The 19282-nt window shown below is 43.4% G+C and overlaps 1 protein-coding gene across 4 annotated transcripts in view; it reads right to left on the reverse strand.

Moving 5' to 3' along the window:
- Window positions 1-18485, reverse strand: part of LOC147420955 (polypyrimidine tract-binding protein homolog 1-like) — a 61447-nt gene extending 42962 nt beyond the window's left edge. The window contains exons 1-2 of one of the 4 annotated variants that reach the window (XM_086504383.1): window positions 18213-18332; window positions 17996-18084 (exon numbers count right to left, since the gene is read on the reverse strand). Coding sequence is in view for 3 of the 4 variants with exons in the window: in XM_086504381.1 (XP_086360507.1) it covers window positions 18236-18385 (150 nt within the window). In the remaining variant the exon portion in view is untranslated. Of the gene's footprint in view, window positions 1-17995; window positions 18085-18212 lie in introns of all 4 variants that reach the window. The other 3 variants (XM_086504381.1, XM_086504382.1, XM_086504386.1) reach the window with 3 other exon arrangements.
- Between the last annotated feature and the right edge of the window lie 797 nt (window positions 18486-19282).

The raw sequence follows: 19282 nt of genomic DNA on the forward strand, positions 1-19282 counted from the left end.
CTTGAGCCTAGGTCCAAAGAACCCTCACAGGAAGTATTATGTGTTCGCATGATTGATATCGCATTGTTCGAGTGTTTCATTCGTGGCCGTTTCCTGTATTTTAGTCAACATCTTTATGTGATCCCTTTTCCAAGGCATGACATATTGTATGTTGAGCACATTTCTCTCATGGATGAGCACGAATGTATGTGGATTTTTTGTGAAAAGCTGAAAAGTATGCATGTCAGGAAGTCACATTCCATGTCTCTTCCTTGGTATGACACAGTTTCCAAACGAGCACATGATAGTATGAGCACCAAGCATGGGCATTTCCGTTGTGAATTGCCACAGTTGATTGCTTTAAATCATCAAGACAAGATTCGATCTCATTGTTTGCATGTGTTTGATGAACGGTTTGTCACTCAGTCTCTATGTTCATCTACATTGCATACACAGTCTTTAGCGAAGACAAGATTTTTTCCACTCACTTTACATGGAATGGGTATGTTCATGGTTTTGTGTTGGAAGTGGTTTCAGGAATTTTCAGCCATGGAGATTCTTGAAAACGAAAGAAGCATGACTCTAGACGAAGTTGAAGCATCGAAGGAGCCACAAGAGACTTTGTGTCGCTTTCGGCGCGGCCCAAAGAAGCAAGCGTTGCAGACCTTTATGAAGTTCAAGTACCGCACGATCCACACAGCAGAGTGGACCGGCGAAGAGTCCCTTCCAGGATTCCGGATGCTATTGGCGATCTCCCTCGACGCCATACAGTTCGGTACCAATACCTCACTTTGAAAAGGAGGGGATGTCACGCGGCACATCCAACCCTATGTGTCCGTGGACAAGTGTCACAAGACGGGCACCACGTTCCAATAGAAAAGAACAGACTGAACAGACTTTTAGCACTTCAATAACAACCGAACTGAGAGAGAGAGAGAGAGAGAGACGGCACGCGACACGGAGTGGCGGAATTCCACCCCAGAGAGTATTGGCCCCAAACCTTGGCGCCCCTTTCGGTATTTCTTTATATTACTCATGATTCGCAAAGTACAGCAGCCGGGGAGCAACTGCTCTGCAATCTCGCGCTGAAGAGTGCCAGAGAGGCCCCCAAGGCTCATATTTAAAGTCCCAAAGCTTAAAAGCATCAAATATGAAAAGCTGACCCCAAAAATCACTTTCCTAAAATTTCGGGATTTCTCTAAAAATCCGCTGCGAATTCCGAAACGTCCGTACAGGTGCCACGTCATCATATTCTGATGTGCAAAGTCATTTGAATGTTTTCTGCTTTATTTTTAATGCCTTTATGTCACTTGGGGCCCCATCGGACGGGGTCCCCTAAGTTGGTAGGACTTCTTCTTCTGTTACTTGTTCTTCTTAGGGTTTCTAGAATTAGGGTTTGCACGTTTTAGGGTGAGGTTTTCCAGAATTAGGGTTTGCAAGTTTTAGGGTTAGGGTTTCAATAGTTAGGGTTTTTGGCAAAAATTAGGGTTAGGGTTTCTGCTCTCGCGCAGCCACGTCATCTGTAAGTTGGCTCCATTCTTTAGGCTTTGACACGTCAACAGTTTGTTACATCTCCCCTTCTTGAAAGAGAGTAATCGTCCGCGATTACAACATATCTGCAAAACAACTCAAGTTTGCTCAAAAATTTCCGAGGCACATTTCGAGGGACAATCAGTTTGCTCTTTTTATTAAGGAGTTAGCTTCTCCTTTCTGCTCTTTTGATGAAGGAGTTAGCTTCTCCTTTCGGCTGTTTTGATCAAGGAGTTAGCTTCTCTTTTCGGCTGTTTTGATCAAGGAGTTAGCTTCTCCTTTCGGCTTTTTTGATCAAGGAGTTAGCTTCTCCTTTCTACTCTTTTGATCAAGGAGTTAGCTTCTCCTTTCGGCTGTTTTGATCAAGGAGTTAGCTTCTCCTTTCGTCCAGATCGGAACTCTTGATATTCCAACGTAGTAAAATTAGCCATCACACCCAAACCGTACTGATCTTCCACGGGTGTCTTGATGCACTAAAATTACATACCCAGGCAATCTCATCCAATTAGGAATATTCAGTAATTGGCACATCACAATGCAACACAAATGCTTACATATGCATGTTACAAGACACAACAAACAGCGCCGTTGAGCACTCCCCCGAGGCAAACGGTCTACGGTATGAAGCTACTCAATGACTACCTCGTCACTCCCCCCGCAAATAACCTAAAAAGGTCCGGGCCATGAGCTCAGAGGACTGTACAACCAAACGCTCCCAAGACCGCAATCTGTGTCGCTTGGAGGTTCAAGCATACAACCAAACGCTCCCCAGGTATCGGCCTGCGTTGTTCGAAGGTTTTCTAGCATACAACGAAACGCTCCCCAGGCATCGGCCTACGTCGTTCCGAAGTTTTCAAACATACAACGAAACGCTCCCCAGGCATCGGCCTGCGTCGTTCCAAGGTTCAAACAATACCAAAACAGTATTTCTCACTTCTCCACCCGAGAGTAAAGTCACCAATCATTGAAACCAGTATCAAACCAGAGTCAAACAATTCAAATCGGCACCAAAATAGGTTCAAAACAGATACCATCCATTTCAAACAAATTTCAAACAGGATCACCAAACAAGTTCTCAAACAGATTTCAAACTTAAAAAGCAATCTCGACATCAGTCGAGCTCGAAAAGTCGACTGACTTTCCATCCTTAAACCTGCACCAAAATTAGGGTTAGGTTCATTCCATAAGGTCGTAGCCGAGCACAACATGGTCCATCAGCTCTTGGACAAACAGTGTTTCTTTGACGGTGATGGTAGTCCCAAGATAGCAATCGCACTGGACCTCCAAGGTCATCTGCTCGTGAAGAGACATCTATTGAGAGATGTCGAGAAATTTCAAGATATAATCTACTAGGGTTTCCATGGCAAGCATTTCAGGATACCCACTTTGCCAGAAGTTGCACTCCGAAGGAAGATGTCAGAAACCATATAACTTCGGGGGCAAAAATTTTCTTGAAAGCTTGCCAAGTACTTGAAGTATGTTGCTTGGTAGATGTAGACATCAACATCTACATGGCATTGCTTCTGAGAAAAAAAACAGTGACTTGAAACAAATCTGGATCCTTCTCTTGCAAGTGATCTTAATTGGCTTATGCCCTATAAGACACTGCGGTGAAGACGGGAGCGCGCCCGATGCGCGATGAAGTAAAGGTGGGAGTCGCTAATAAGCCCGGGTTGGAGGGCGAAGATACCTTGAATAAAATTCCAATAGCTTTGTCTGCTCTTTTGTAGGACCGGTATGCTTTCAGAAAAGCACACGACTGATGCTCTGATACCACTGTCACAAGACGCGCACCACGTGCCAATAGAAAAGAACAGATTGAACAGACTTTTAGCACTTCAATAACAACTGAACTAAGAGAGAGAGAGAGAGAGAGACGACACGCGATACGAAGTGGCGGAATTCCACCCCAGAGAGTATTGGCCCCAAACCTTGGCGCCCCTTTCGGTATTTCTTTATATTACTGCTGATTCGCAAAGTACAACCGTCGGGGAGCACCTACTCTGCAATCTCGCACTGAAGAGTACTAAAGAGGGCCCCCAAGGCTCATATTTAAAGTCCCAAAGCTTAAAAGCATCAAATATGAAAAGCTGACCCCAAAAATCACTTTCCTTAAATTTCGGGATTTCTCTAAAAATCCGCCGCGAATTCCGAAACATCCGTACAGGTGCCACGTCATCATATTTTGATGTGCAAAGTCATTTGAATGTTTTCTGCTTTATTTTTAATGCCTTTATGTCACTTGGGGCCCCATCAGACGGGGTCCCCCTAAGTTGGTAGGACTTCTTCTTCTGTTACTTGTTCTTCTTAGGGTTTCTAGAATTAGAGTTTGCACGTTTTAGGGTTAGGTTTTCCAAAATTAGGGTTTGCAAGTTTTAGGGTTAGGGTTTCTAAAATTAGGGTTTCAACAGTTAGGGTTTTTGGCAGAAATCAGGGTTAGGGTTTCTGCTCTCGCACAGCCACGTCATCTGTAAGTTGGCTCCATTCTTTAGGCTTTGACACGTCAGCAGTTTGTTACAACAAGCTACAGCATGATCACGGTTCAATCAATCCAATCAAGTGTAGATTAGAAGTGATCTGGCACTTTTGTGAGTCTATTCGTAGACTGTGCATGCCCAGTCACTTAGTGTAGATGCATATCCTCTGGTTGCACACAGCATGATCATCAGTATTCCCTTCAGAATCCATCAGATTCAGTCAGGGGAATTTTCCAGTGCATTTAGCCTATTTTCCCTATTTTTGGTATTTTCACTTATTATTTTTAAGTGACTTTCCAACAAAAGTAGGTAGGGCAATTTTGCTAAGTTAATATATAAGCAAACCCAAGTTAGCACTTTCTGGCAGAAGAGGCAGCGGGAGCACATGCTCAACAGGCACCTTCTCCACAAAACCCCAGCAGTAGCCTTGGCGTTTTTGATCCCCATCCTCGCCACACAGATTCCCCAGCGTATTTAGCTTGCATCATCCTCCGAAGTCCTCCAAGCCCTTGCGTTTGTAGATTGCTGGCAGCAGCACCAGATTCCCTAGCGTTTTCAAGTTGCCATCACCGGAGCTTCCCCAATTAGCCAGCGTTTTTACTAACGCTCAGCCAGCAGGTCAGCGTTTTTGGTTTTCAGCCTGTTTTGCAGCAGAAGACTCCGCGTTTCAGCATGCATATGAGATAGCAGATTCAGCCCCATTGGTTGCAGAAGAACCCCCATTTTCAGCCATAAAAACGCAGCCAAAACAGTCATTTTCAGCCACCCAAAACAGCCCAAATATTTGCAGAATTTCAGCAGTTAGAAGACCACAGATTTCAGCCTTAAAGTCGTCGTCGTCATCGGCATAGTCCAAGTTGCATCAGTCCATTGCATACGCATTGTACCACTTTGTGCAATCAATAAGTAGACCAATCTCGCCGACGAGAGCGGGGCCTTCGGAGGAGGGTTTTACAACGTCTCTGGTGTCGTGTCTCTCCTCTCTCTTTCTCTCAGTCTCATACACTTGCACGCACAATATCCACTCATTTTGGTCGTGATCATAGCACTCTCCATAAGGAACAAAAGGCTCTACCTTCCATAAGAACTAAAAGGAACCTTGAGCACAGTTCGGAGCACTCATCTTGAGCAAAGCGCAAACAATCATTCCGCTGCACCTAACACACCTTCTCAACAGGGACCCCACAGGACAACTAGCTTTTTTTAAACTTTAGCGAGCCGGGGGGTCGGGCATCTACTCTCGCAAGGCAAGGTGAAGCTTTTGTCACTAATTTCAATCTCAATTTGAGACCTTAGACACCGCCTCGGGAATGGAGAGCCTGTTCAATCTTTTAGAATTTGCACCCTTGTTAGTTTATCCAAGGGATCCCTGGCGGACCCCGTAGGGGCATGACAGTGCCCAAGAGTCCCGTAGGGCTCCAGATACTGTGAGACTTGGTTTCCCTCACTCGCCAAAACCTTGCGTTTTTGGAGCAGATGACCCATAACGTTTCTGCATCAACACAGCTAGCGTTTTCAGCAGAACAAGCCCAGCGTTTTGCATTGCAGAGCCTGGCGACATAAGACCACAGATCAGCCCCAGCATTAGCAGATTTGCATCAGCAAGACAGAATTCAGTCTAGCGTTTTTGGATCAGCAGAGCAACTCAATGTTTTGCAGATTCATCGCCACAGAATGTAACAAACTGATGACGTGGCAGATTTTCAAAAATTACGCTGACATGATGACGTGGCAGGCTGTACCGATTTTTGTATTTTGCGCTGGCTAATGACGTGGCAAGCTGTACGGATTTCCGTGATTTACGCTGGCAGCTTTTTGGCTTTGCTTTTGGACCAGATGCTTTTGAGTTTGAAGGCTTTTTACTGTAAATTGCTTTAGGGACCTAGGGCCTTCAAATATGAGGTTAGGGCTCATTCTCTGGCATGCTTCCTGGCAAAGGTGCAGAGTCTGAAGTACCTGCTTGTACTGTGTTGATGCAATATAAAGAAATACCGAAAGGGGCGCCAAGGTTTGGGGCCAATACTCTCTGGGGTGGAATTCCGCCACTTTGTGTCACGTGTCGTCTCTCTTTCATTTCAGTTGTTATTAAAGTGCTAAAAGTTTGTTCAGTCTGTTCTTTTCTATTGGCACGCGGTGCCCGTCTTGTGACACAGAACCTCAATTAGCACCAGTGTTTTCGATTTTCAGCATCAAGACTCCGCGGTAGAACCCCCGAACCTTGCAAATCTCACCTTCTCGCAACAGATCCTCGCCCCACGGTCAGATCCAGCGTAGTTTGCAGTTTCAGCTCAAAAAACACAAATTTCAGCATCTGCGTTTTCAGCGCGTCGTCGTGCATCGTCGTCATCGACATAGAGTCAGAATTCAGCAAATAAAGATTGGCAGATTTCAGCCACTAGCATTTTTAGATTTCAGCTCGTCTCATCGTCGTCGACATTGTCCACAAGTCCAAAGCATTGTAGAGATTTGTGCAATCAATAGTAGACCGCTCTCGCCATAGAGAGTGGGGCCTTCGGAGGAGGGTTTGACAACATTCTGGCGTCGTATTCTTCTCTCTCTATCTCTTAGTCTCAGCACCTTCATTCACAGTGTTTATCCACTTTGTTTGTGATCATTTGCACTCTCTCACTAAAGGAACGGAAGGCTCTCCCTTCCGTAAGTAAAAGGAACCCTTGAGCACAGTTCGGAGCACTCATGTCACGTTTGTGACTTAACTACATTATAATACTTACTCATTGATGCAGATACGCAAAGTGCCATGCCAAGGAGGACCCCTGCGCTTCACGTTTGTGACTTAACTACATTACAATACTTACTCATTGATGCAGATACGCGAAGTGCCATGCCAAGGAGGACCCCTGCGCTTGGATGGTCACACCCCTTCGCCCAAAAGACGTGTCTCTTCACCAAAGGCCACACTCCTTCGACGACTGGTCACACCCCTTCGCTCTAAGAATGCGACTCTTCGCCCAATGGTTGCAGCTCTTCGCCGAAAGGATGTGTCTTTACGTCTAAAGTAGCGTCTCTTCACCATGAAACGTGTCTTTTCATTTATGTCTCTTCATCTCCTATATAAGGAGCCCTTGTAAGTTGTATCACACAGTCAATCAATCAATCAAACACAGAGTCTTCTAAGTCTTGTCTTGAGTACAGTTCAAGTTTCTTGAGTCTTAATCATGAGTTTAAGTACTTAATTAAGGATTAGCACCTAGAATCGTCACAGTGGTATCAGAGCAAATTTTTTCCCGGGACCTGAAGGTTGTGAGCCTCTCACCCTCGCCGCTACCCTCTCCCCCTCTTCCCGGAGTTGCATGGAAGCAGAAGAAAGATAGATTGCAGTTTGCGATGCAGGTGTTTAAACCCCCTGACGTAAACCTCTCCGCAACCTCATCCAGACATGCACGTGCCCTTTGGTGGCTGATTTGCGAGCAATTGCTTACCCGGGTTGAGATGGAGTGGTGGCCGCAGATTCTCCCTTGCATGCTCCCGTGCCCTTTGGGGTCGATCCAAGCTGGCTGAAATGCACACTTTTGCATCTTTTCCCAAGCATTGCAACCTTCAAGCGGTAGCAATTTTGCATCTTTTCCCAAGTGTTGCAAGCTTCAAGCGGCAGAATTTTCCCACGCGACCCAAGCAGCAACAAATTCCGTACGCTGGCTGGGTTTTTTTTTCTACGCATTGGCTGGCCTTTATTCTTACGGTGGGCAGATTTTAACGATGGCAGCTTTCTTTTACACTCGGCAAATTTAACTATTCTAAAGTTAAGGTGGCCGGCCAAATCCCATAATTAAAAGGCCCATGTGAAAGCACCTTATCACATTAAATTTGCCAAATCAACATGCATAGCCACAGATTTCCACGCTGCCCCCTCTCTCCTCTAGCGCTTGTTCTTTGCTGCTCCTCTATAGTCTACGTGCCGTTGGAACACAGTTAAATACTTTTTCCGTATTTAGATGAAGTTCCGACAGAGATTTCGCCCGCTACCAGCAACCCCTCTTGCACACGAAGTGCTCATTATATCGGATACTCGAGCTCCAAAGTCATCATAATTCCAGATTCGCCAGAGCCGGAACCCATTTGGAAGAGAGTTTTCGCTCAGAGCACCCGTCCCAGAACCTGTTCACAAAACTTGCACGTATTCGAGTTCTTTTTGAGACGTAACCATGCCGAATTCTCAGGACGGAGGTGGTCCATCTGACGATGCCCTTACTCTTATCAAGGAGCAGATGGCCACACTTTCCATAAGCCTCGCATCACTTCACACTCGCTTGGAAGAGATGCATACGGAAAACACTTCTTGAAGTCGACCTGTTGTTTCTCGAACTTAGCAAGGCTCTTCGTCAAATGGATCTTCGACTTCAAAGAAGGAGGAATTATGTACAATTTGCGGTGTGACCATAGATGGTATCAATGTCCAAAGAGACCAAATCCGTCTAATTCAAAAAGAAATTCCAACGCGGAAACATCATCAAATTTTGAACAACCAGATTCTGCTAAGGTTAAAGGAAAATATGTGGTCAATACGATTCGTGTCTCAGAGGATACGACTATTCTTATGAAGCATGCTCAGTGCAATTCTTCAATTTTGGAGCCTCTCTCAAAGCAAGCCTTGAGCCTTTTTGGAACACTCAATGGTCGTTCCATCAATATTTTGGTGGACAGCGGATGCTCGAATAATTTCGTCAACACTCAGATGGTTCAACAGCTTGGCTTACCAACTCAGAAGACATCTCACTTATATGATGTGGAATTAGCAGATGGATCAATTTTGACTTGTGATCAGACAGTTCGACAATTGCAGTTCGAGATTCAAACTTATGCAGATCAACTGGATTTTGAAGTCATGCCTTTATCTTATTACGACATGATTCTTGGTCAACATTGGTTATTCCAATATGATCCAGCAATTAGCTTTCGTGGACATACTATCAATTTGTTAAAAGATGGACGTAAATTGACTTTACACGGGCTTTCTCATGCGGAAAGAGTGATTCAAGCCTCACGTATACTAGTCAAGCGACATGATATAGTGGATTATGAAGAGAATATGATTTCCGATACAGATGTAGATATTATTACGGATGAATTTGGGAGTTCATTAACTTCTCCTGAATCAATTGATGAAGACAAAGATAAGAAGATAGTTGCAAATTCAGAGTCTGAAGACGAATATGCTTTCTTTGATTCTTTACTGGACGATGGTATGCCAATTGCAAATCGTGAAGTGACAGTTCCTGAAGATGATTCTGAAGAATTTTGGGATTCATTCTTGAAAGATGATTCAGTCTCAAGCCAAAGTCCTCTCCAGTGATTACTAAAGTTGAAGTTACCCCATCTGAAGAGTACCTTGAGAAGATTTCCTCTTCCCTAAATATTTCGCAATTACTGGAAGATTTTGAACCAGAAATCTTACATCGCATGAAGAATTTTGAAGATCAATCTCTTGTTGCAATCAACCTGATTATGCTAGATTCCTTTAAAAAGTCTTTGAATAATGCAATGACATGGGATTTAGCAGTCAAAGCAAAAAGGTTTCACGAGAAGCAAAGGTTCAAGACAAAGGTTTTCGATAACTCAAAATTTGAAGATTTTGGAAGATTCAATGCTTTTCCAGAGTTCTATCAACATCAGAAGTCATTTCTTTGACACGGATGACTTCTTTGACACGGGCTCTCATTTTAAATGGGAGGGAATGTCACGTTTGTGACTTAACTACATTACAATACTTACTCATCGATGCAGATGCGCGAAGTGCCATACCAAGGAGGACCCCTGCGCTTCATGTTTGTGACTTAACTACATTGCAATACTTATATACCTTCATAAGTTCAGAATAGTCTTAACTCACGAATTATAAGAGGGAATAAAGCACTCATAAAACTATAAAAGCAAGGGACACACGAAAAGAAGAGAAAAACAAAAACAAACAAACAAACAAACTAAATCACTTTGTTTGCTTCGAAACAAAACTAGATAAAACAAAACATTATTAACTTAAAAATGTTTTTAGAAAAGGCATGTGTAAAATAAGTTGACGCAACTTACTTGGCTTAAAACAAGTACTCAACTTTAAGCGAAAAAAGGATAAGACATCTTAAAAACTTAATCCTAGAAATCAAACTTCACACAACTTATAACGGAACACATTCTTAAGTCCTCAAGTAAGCTAAATATGAAATCGAAAAATGAATACTACTACAAACCTACGAAGAGCAAAGAACCAAACTTGACAATATGTGATTTCAACTTCACTGCTTGTCCAAACAGAAAGCATAAGATTATCACCTTTATCATGCATAGCTTGGACAACAGCTATAACATCCCTACTCACGTCGTCACTGCCCAATAGTAGGTGCAGGTTTATATAGAGGTCATTCATGCTTTGAACGTACTCTACAAAACCAACGAGCTGAGTTTCTATCACCCTCCGGAGGTGATGGGCATACTCAGCCATGATAAAGGCTAGCAATTGTCAAGCTATAGTGAAAATACTAGAAGCGCTAAAGATCAAAACAACAACATAAGGTGTTATTAAGTCAAACAATAAGTGGGCTTTTTAGCTCCCCACTTCTATTGAATTTACTACTGATTATCTTGAACATTCCAAAGGAAGAAACACTAAAAATAAACTTACTACGATGCAAAAATGAACGAACTTTTTTCATGATTCTTTTGAATGAGTATCCTTTTTCAACTAGTAAAGAAATAAGATGGCAAGATTGAACAACAAAAGTAGATTTACTAGAACAAAGACGAGAAAATCTAAATAGTTGAGAGCAAATGACACCGTACTTAGCTAAAAGAGAAATGTTCGAAGAAATGTGAGGCATGAGGATGATTTTTAGATTGGCATATTCTAGTTCAAGGCGCTTATCATAGATATCTACTTCTAATCCCAAGGGAGTCTGAAAAATCTTAAGGTCTAAAAAGGCACAACAATCACTATTTGTGGTACAGTTAAGTTCACAACACTCCTTGGGATAAATTCCTCCGCCTACAGAACTCGAATTCAAGTACATAAAATCTTGAAAAGAAGGAACGTCAGGGACAAAAAGATCATCTACAAAGCGTCTTACATTGCACAACTTATGCAAAAATATTGGGCAAGTGTTAGCAAGGACAAGACGCTCCATAAAATCAAACTCATAAGTAAAAACATAGAAATTAGCAAGAAAAACAGCACAATTGGTGCCCATAGAGATACCAATTGTTTGCTTGAAAAGAGAGTCGCCGATGGTTATATATAAATTGTCCAAAAGAAAATCTAACCAAGATATGATGTCAATGTCATCTACAATCCTGGTGAATCTCTTTCTTCCTTTGTCTACATCTACATTCTTATTTTTCAGCCATAAGAAGTCAAAGTTCAAGGCTTACTTTTCTACTAGCAATGCCTTGTACCTATCCTTCTCAAGCTTGTACGCAAAAACTTTTGAAATAAGAGACTTGACTCTAAATTTAAGGTCCTCCAAATTTAGCTTCGTGTATAGCGTTGTAAAGTCAAAAGTTTGGAGACATAAAGGAGAAGATTTCTCCTTAAGGCTTCTTGAAGAGTTCAAAAACTTTAAAACAGGAATCACACCTAGTGAATCATTTAAAATCCAACTTGAATTGGTAGGTACGTCTGCTTCCTTAAGCATATTATTCCACAATTCATTTACGCTAGGTAAAATGGCTTTGAAACAATAACTAAGCCATTTTGAAACCTCGGTCAAAGAGGTGTTCCAAGAAGCAACTATAAATCTAGGCTTTATAGGGTTCTTGTGGAACTTCCAAACGGTATATAAAAAAGGTAATTTAGGCTAGCACTTGAAACCAAAAGACTTACAAAAGTCTTGATGTTTCAAGATAACCTCTTGCACTGAAAGATCACAATCACTATAAGTCTGAGAGTTTACTTCACCTAACAAGCATTCTAAATAGAACTTTTTGCACGTAACAACAAAGTTATTAGAGCACTTATCTAAATAAGAGATTACAAAATCAAGATGAAATTTCCTAAGAGCATCACGATCATAAGAAGATAAGTTGTTCCTTCCTGAAGAAACGTTCCGAGAGCAAGATGCTAATTTCAAAGAAGCTTTCTTGAGGATTACAGACTTCCAATGGGTAAAAATACCTTGAACTCCTAAAGACTCCTCAAACTTTACTACGAAACTAGAAATTCCTTTTTCTATGGCTTTGAGAAGGCAAGAGTCGTTTGAGGAAGGGAGCCTATATTTAGTACCTCTTGAGAAAAGGTCTTTCAAGGAATCCGAAGGAAGGATAGAACAATCGGCAATAACTATATGACCCAAAGCTCCATTTACATAAGAAGAAAAGGCAGTTTTACTACAAGGGCAATCAATACTTGAGATTGCAAGCCTCTCTTGCTTTTTAAGATTACGTCCTATGTCACTATAGTTGAAAGCTTTTTGTCCTAAAGTTTTCACATATTTGAAAGCTACAACAGGATGGTTCCATACCTTTCTCACACAAGGAGGGAGAGCATCCAAAGCTTCTTGAGATCTCAAAATAGAGCTTAATCCAATCTTGTCTAAGTCAGGGGAGGTAAAGATAGTTATCAACAAATCTTTCTTTCCAACCAAGGGATTTTTCAGACTAGGACATTTGGACTTCAGAAATTTGCCTAACAGTACTTGAAGTTGAGTACTATGAGACTCTCTTAGCTCCAAATCTTCATAAGAGTAGTTCTCAAGGATATACAAGAGCTTAAATAGGATCCTTATATTATACCTTTCAAATATTTTATAAGAAAAAGAACCCAAATCCATGGCTCTAGATAGGTAAATCAATCTCCGTTTGAAATCTCTATAAGCAAAAATTCTATGGTTAGAAGGGTCATCACTCTCAATTCTAAAGATTGAAGCCCTAGGGAGACCTTGTACTCTACTAGAAATAGTGTTGTGCAAAACAACTGGATTGATTTCAGGGATAGAAGGCGGATCTGAACGAGAACCTTTAGGAATCCAAGTTCTTTTAAACTGACTTGAAGGGAGAACTAACTCGGGTTTGGGATGCCTTCGCCAAAGCATAGGTTTCTTATGGTAAATTGTCTTATTTTTACGTAAAGAAGACTTTCCTCCCAAGTTGAAACCTTTAGGGAAAAAAGTATGCAAAGTTCTCATCCAAAACAACTCTCGAGGCCACGCTGATTTATAGAACTCTTTAGAGTTTCTAAAATTACCTTCTATGTGCTCAATGGGAAAACAACGGAAAGACTCAAACCCATGTTTTGCTATTGCCGCATACAAGGGTTTCACACTTTCGCGTACGGTGCTCTTACTTTGAACTTTTCTCGCTTCTCTTACATGTTTCTGAACGAACAAAAGCTGTTCGAAAGGTTTGGCCAAGGAGGACCCCATGCGCTTGGATGATCACACCCCTTCGCCCATAAGACGTGTCTCTTCACCAAAAGCCACTCCTTCGACGACTGGTCACACCCTGCTCTACGGGTGCGACTCTTCACCCAATGGTTGCAACTCTTCGCCTAAAGGATGTCTTTACGTCTAAAGTCGCGTCTCTACACCATGAGACGTGTCTTTTCATTTATGTCTTTCGTCTCCTATATAAGGAGCCCTTGTATCACACAGTCAATCAATCAATCAAACACATAGTCTTCTAAGTCTTGTCTTGAGTACAGTTCAAGTTTCTTAAGTCTTAATCATGAGTTTAAGTACTTAATTAAGGATTAGCACCTAGAATCCTCACAACTCATCTTGAGCAAAGTTCAACATTCACTTCCGCCGCACCTTATAATATGCCACGTCTCTCTACACAGCATCAGGGCAGCCACCTTTGTCGGACCCACTAGAGACATGCCCTGAGACATGTACTTTCTTTATTACCGAGAGGATAAGGAAATCCATTGAAAAAGATGAAGACAGAGAGAGCACATGATCATGATGGTCTAGTAGCAGAGCACTTCATCCATGCCAGAGATATGCTTGCAGAGCTTCTTGCTATGATGTTTAATCGAGCCATGTATGAAGGCTTCCCTGAGACTTGGAGTATGTCCACGATTGTGCCTATTTTCAAGTCGGGAGATCCCATGATTCCCGAGAATTACCGCACCATCATGGTTGGTCACACATTGGCTAGGTTGTATGCATCCGTTCTTGAGCAGGAGCTGAATAGATGGGCAGAGCGAGACGGCATACGAGCACCACAGCAGGCAAGATTCAGGAGAGGTTTCTCCACTTGACCAGATTCTGACACTCAGAGCCATTATTGAGGAGGGTAGACACCATGGCAAGAGGATCTATTGTAGCTTTCTGGATTTCTGCAAAGCTTTTGACACAGTGCCAAGAGCCAGACTTAGGCATGTGTCACACTGGGACAGGCACCCACACCACTTTTTGGAAGGTGGCCAGGCAAACACAGTCACACCGGGTTATCAATGACCAAGGTCTCCAACAAATAGGGTGTAGCCAAGTGGTAGAGCGTCCGTGTATCAGGCTGACGAGCAGAGCTCAAAACCTCTAAGCTTCGTTCGCGCGCGCACTTTTTGCAGCTGGCCGCTTCCCTCACAAGTTGGCCGGGCTCTCTTGCCCGCCCCTCTGGCAAAAGCTGCAGGCCATCCTTTCCTTTTTCCTTCGCAAATGAGAGTCGGCCACCTAGGCATGGCCAACATTTGCCTGCCCCAGTGTGACACAGGCCTTATACGCAGATTACAGGACATGGGTGTGCCTATAGAGCTAATATGGGGTATTTTGGCTTTTATACAAGACAGTGATGGGGCGGGTACGCACTACTGAGGGAATGCCTGCAATGGTCCACTCCACTATTGGAGGGATGCCCCCTATCTCCGACTCTTTTTGGGATATATGTGGATGAGTTTTGAGACTATGTAGAGCGACAAGGAGACAGAGGGGCTCAGCTAGCAGGGACATTTGTTCCCTTGTTACTATATGCTGATGATATTGTGTTGATTTCTGACTCTCCAGAGGGGATGCAGCGTCATTTAAATGCTTTGCACACATTAGCTCGTGACAGTGGATTATCTATCAACCTTGGGAAACCCAAAGTTATGGTTTTCAACACCACACCACAGTGGGTCAAGAGGTCAGCACCCACATTTACGTATGGCCAAAAGACTGTGGAGTACACAGATGCATACACCTATCTTGGGGTAGTGTCACAAACTGCTGACGTGTCAAAGCCTTGAAGAAGGGAGCCAACTTGCAGATGTCGGCCGAGGGGCCTAAACCCTAAGAAGAACAAGTAACTGAAGAAGAAGTCCTACCAACTTATGGGGATCCCGTTCGATGGGGCCCTAGTGACATAAGAAACTAAAATAAAGCAGGATCTACACGCAAAAATTGATGACGTGGCAGACCACGTGGCAAGCTGTACGGATTTCTGCGTTTTGCGTTGGCTGATGACGTGGCAGCTGTACGGATTTCCGTAAATTACAATAGCAGCTTTTTGGCTTTGCTTTTGGACCAGAAGCTTTTGACTTTGAAGGCTTTTTACTGTAAACTGCTTTTGGGGCCTAGGGCCTTTAAATATGAGGTTAGGGCTCATTCTCTGCATGCTTCCTGGCGAAGGTGCAGAGTCTGGAGTACCGGCGTGTATTGTGTTGATGCAATATAAAGAAATACCGAAAAGGGCGCCAAGGTTTGGGCCAATACTCTCTGGGGTAAAATTCCGCCAGTCCGTGTCGCGTGTCATCTCTCTCAGTTCTATATTAATTGAAGTGCTAAAAGCCTGTTCAGTCTGTTCTTTTCTATTGGCATGTGGTGCCCGTCTTGTGACAAGTAGTCTTCAATGGACCGGTGTTTTCACTGAGGAGAGCATCAGAGACTAGATTGACGAGAGCCTATGCAGCCTTGGGAGGATTGGAGAAGATATGTTCGCAGATTCAGTTTCAGGAACCGCGAATAAAGCTCTGGCTTTTTGACACTCTAGTGACCTCAGCTATGCTCTACGGAGTTCAGGTATGGGGACCCTCAATAGATCATCATGGGAGATCTCGCAGCACAGATGGATGGAGATATATGGAGAGGCCTCTGGTCTCTATGATTGCTCGAATGATTCGAGCTAAGGCCTCAGTGCCGCAAGAGATTATCCGAGCCGAGCTAGCTGTCCCCCCCCCCCATGGTCGAGGCATTGACTAGATCAGTATCCTTTATACACAATTTATGGGACATCCCCAGAGACAGATATGCTCAGCTTGCCCTAGAGTCATCTCGACAACTAGCGCTACAAGGCGATACACCATGTTGGTATGGACAGATGACAGCATGGTTTCACTCACATGGTTTCAGCATGGATAGATTGCCTCCATTTCAGTACTCCCTAGAGGCACCTTGCCTGTCTCTCACACGAACAAAGATCACCATACTCATACGTCAGGATCTGATTCAGCTAGATACCAGGAGCACACGGATACAACCGACAAAGGATTTGGGCACGAAGATGGCCTTCTACAGAGAGCATCTTCTCCAACTCACGGAGGACGGTTTTGTGACTAGGCCTGCATACATGGATACGCACTTATCTCGTGGGATACGATGCGCTATTAGGTAGATACGCACATCTTCACATCAGCCCCACATTGAGACTGGCTGATTTCAAGGAGTACTAGCAGGGGCCAAGATATGTCACTTATGTCGCTTAGAGCTAGAGACAGAGCTCTGAGCTGCACTACACGTCATTGCCCGGCGTACTGTGAGATACGAGACCGCTTCCATTGTCTGTTCAGAGTAGGTTTTGGACCATTTTCTAGAGTCATGAAATACGAGGATCAGAGATGTCTCGAATTGTTTCTACTAGAGCTGCGCAGACTTAGGGAGAGCCTGCACAGAACATCAAGGGAGAGACAATCTCAGAGACAGATCACAGATTTCTTTACACCAGCCAGGGGAGAACGAGAGGAGAAGTCATCACAGCAGATCTCAGAGCCCACCCACACTAGAGGTACGTTGATTGATCGAGCTATTGAACTAGGCAGATCCAGACGCCACGACTCCGGGGGGCCTCCCACCATCGACGAAGGCTGCAACAAAAGATCCAGATCACTCTAGCTCGACATGCAAGACGCCCGGTCGGAGTACTGACCATGGAGGATATTGATGAGATTCGACAACGACCGATGAATGATTTCATTTGAACCAACCACCCCCCTCCCTCTATCTAGTTTCAATTCCAGGTCAGCTTCAGATTCATTTCCTTAGTGTTTTAGTGTTTTAGTTTTACTTTTGAATTCTTCGTATTTTCCGTACTCAGCCATGGTATCAGATTCACCAATTGTAACTTTCTGGTCTCATAGGTCATTTTGGCCTTTCGAATACGTTCATATAACATTTCATTTCATTTCATCTCCATCCATCTCTCTCTCTCTCTCTCTCTCTCTCTCTCTCTCTCTCTCTCTCTCTCTCTCTCTCTCTCTCTCTCTCTCTCTCTCTCTCTCTCTCTCTCTCTCTCTCTCTCTCTCTCTCTCTCTCTCTCTCTCTCTCTCTCTCTCTCTCTCTCTCTCTCTCTCTCTCTCTCTCTCTCTCTCTCTATATATATATATATATATCTATCTATCCATCTATCGGCCCTTCTCTGCAGTTGCTCACAAAAATCCTTTAACAGACTCAAATAACACAACCACTATTTGATCACAACACACACATAGGAGGAAAACAAATTTAAAATCAGACAAGACAAGCTTTCAAGCTCCTAAATAGTAGAAACTACATAAAATAAGAGATTCAAAAGAAGTCTAACCATTATCCCACATCTTCGGCAAATATAATCATATGACTCTCACCAGAAACATTTAAACCAATGTAATGCTACCATCTATAAGAGTGAATCCAAGTTTGAAATATTTGCAAGAGCTTTGCATGTCCACATGGTAGATTTACAACACTGTTAATAAATCTGGTTGGAGCTCCAATTTTGTTGTTCAAACAGAGAAATCGATAGTTTTGCAAAAACTTAATTTGCACCATAATCAAAACCATATCCTGCCAAATAATATTTTAAAACATTTCAAGATCCTAGATAAGTGTCATTACCAACAGTCTAAGCTTATATGTTTGTGTTTTGCACGAGCAAATGATGATGTTCCCTAACCCCAAGTGCGTTCATCAAGTGCAGGAATACTCTGATTGAACAATCGCATGACAAAAGGAAAACAAGAAAATCTTTCAACTGAAAGCTTAACGACACTGTCCAACGATTTATACAATCCATGCTGAAACTTAGAGCTTTTAAAAGCAGAAGGATACATACAAACGGTTGCGGTTGGCACCCACGTTGCATTTGATGTTGACGATTTTGCCGAAGGGCTTGCAGAGCTGAATGAGCTCCTCCTCGCTACACTCCCAGGGAAGGTTGCGCAGGTGAAGCACCTTGGAAGGGGGCTGCGTATACCGAAATTGCGGCTGTTGCGCAGTCGAATTCATGTTCTGACCAGATCAATCGATCAAGCTCTCGCGCGATCTCTCTTCTCTTCTTCGTCTCTCTCCCTCCGTCAAAACGTGCGATTCACCAACACTAACCCGAAAAAATTAAAATAAGCTGGAATAAGTTTTAGTGGCCGTAAAGGGTTGATTTTTGACGGCCCTTCATATTCTTTTAATCTGCTTTTAATAAACGAAAAAATTTTACAAATTTGAAGATTTTAAGGATTTTTATGGTTGCAGCTAGGTTTGGCGGGGCGCAAGGCCTACTGCTGCAGTGCATTCTTCGCAGCTTGCGAGATGCTACGAGCGGGGAGGTTGAGGGGGAAGTATGCGATAGGGAGCAGAGGTTCCGAGTCAACAGCGGGGTGTTTCGATGGAGACGGCTGGGCTAGAGGCCTAGAGGCCAAGCCCAGCCTTGGTGGCGCCTTGCCTTTTCTCCCTCAACCTCATTTTTGTGCTTATGGGGGCTGCCTTCCCTCTCGCCTCTTCTATGAGTGGCACAATGGAGGCAAAGAGCTTGTTTGTGACCTTTCGGCATGCAATCGGGATGTGGCAGCTCTCGGTGGTATGATGGCACCGGTGGACTCCTTTTGAAGGAGCTAGGCTCCCCAAAAGCCTAATGGGGCTCGGTCTAGATCGAAGGTTGAATCTTGGTTGTTGGTCCATCTCTTCTCAGAGATATTCTCATGTGGTTCATGAGGGTAATGCATTGTAGTGTGGTTTCAGTTTTTGTTGTTGCTATATCAAGTTGTTTTGTGATTGGGAATGGTTTGAGGTCATGTGTGTCTCATGGAGGGGTGGCAATCCCCCTAAGGAGGTGGCTCACATGGCTTGATTTCCGCCCAAGATGTATGAATTTATGATGTTGAAATTATGTTGTATGCAATTATAGGCTTC

The sequence above is a fragment of the Adiantum capillus-veneris genome, chromosome 28, assembly GCF_014529385.1.
Source record: "Adiantum capillus-veneris isolate H3 chromosome 28, ASM1452938v2, whole genome shotgun sequence".
Lineage (NCBI taxonomy): Eukaryota > Viridiplantae > Streptophyta > Polypodiopsida > Polypodiales > Pteridaceae > Adiantum > Adiantum capillus-veneris.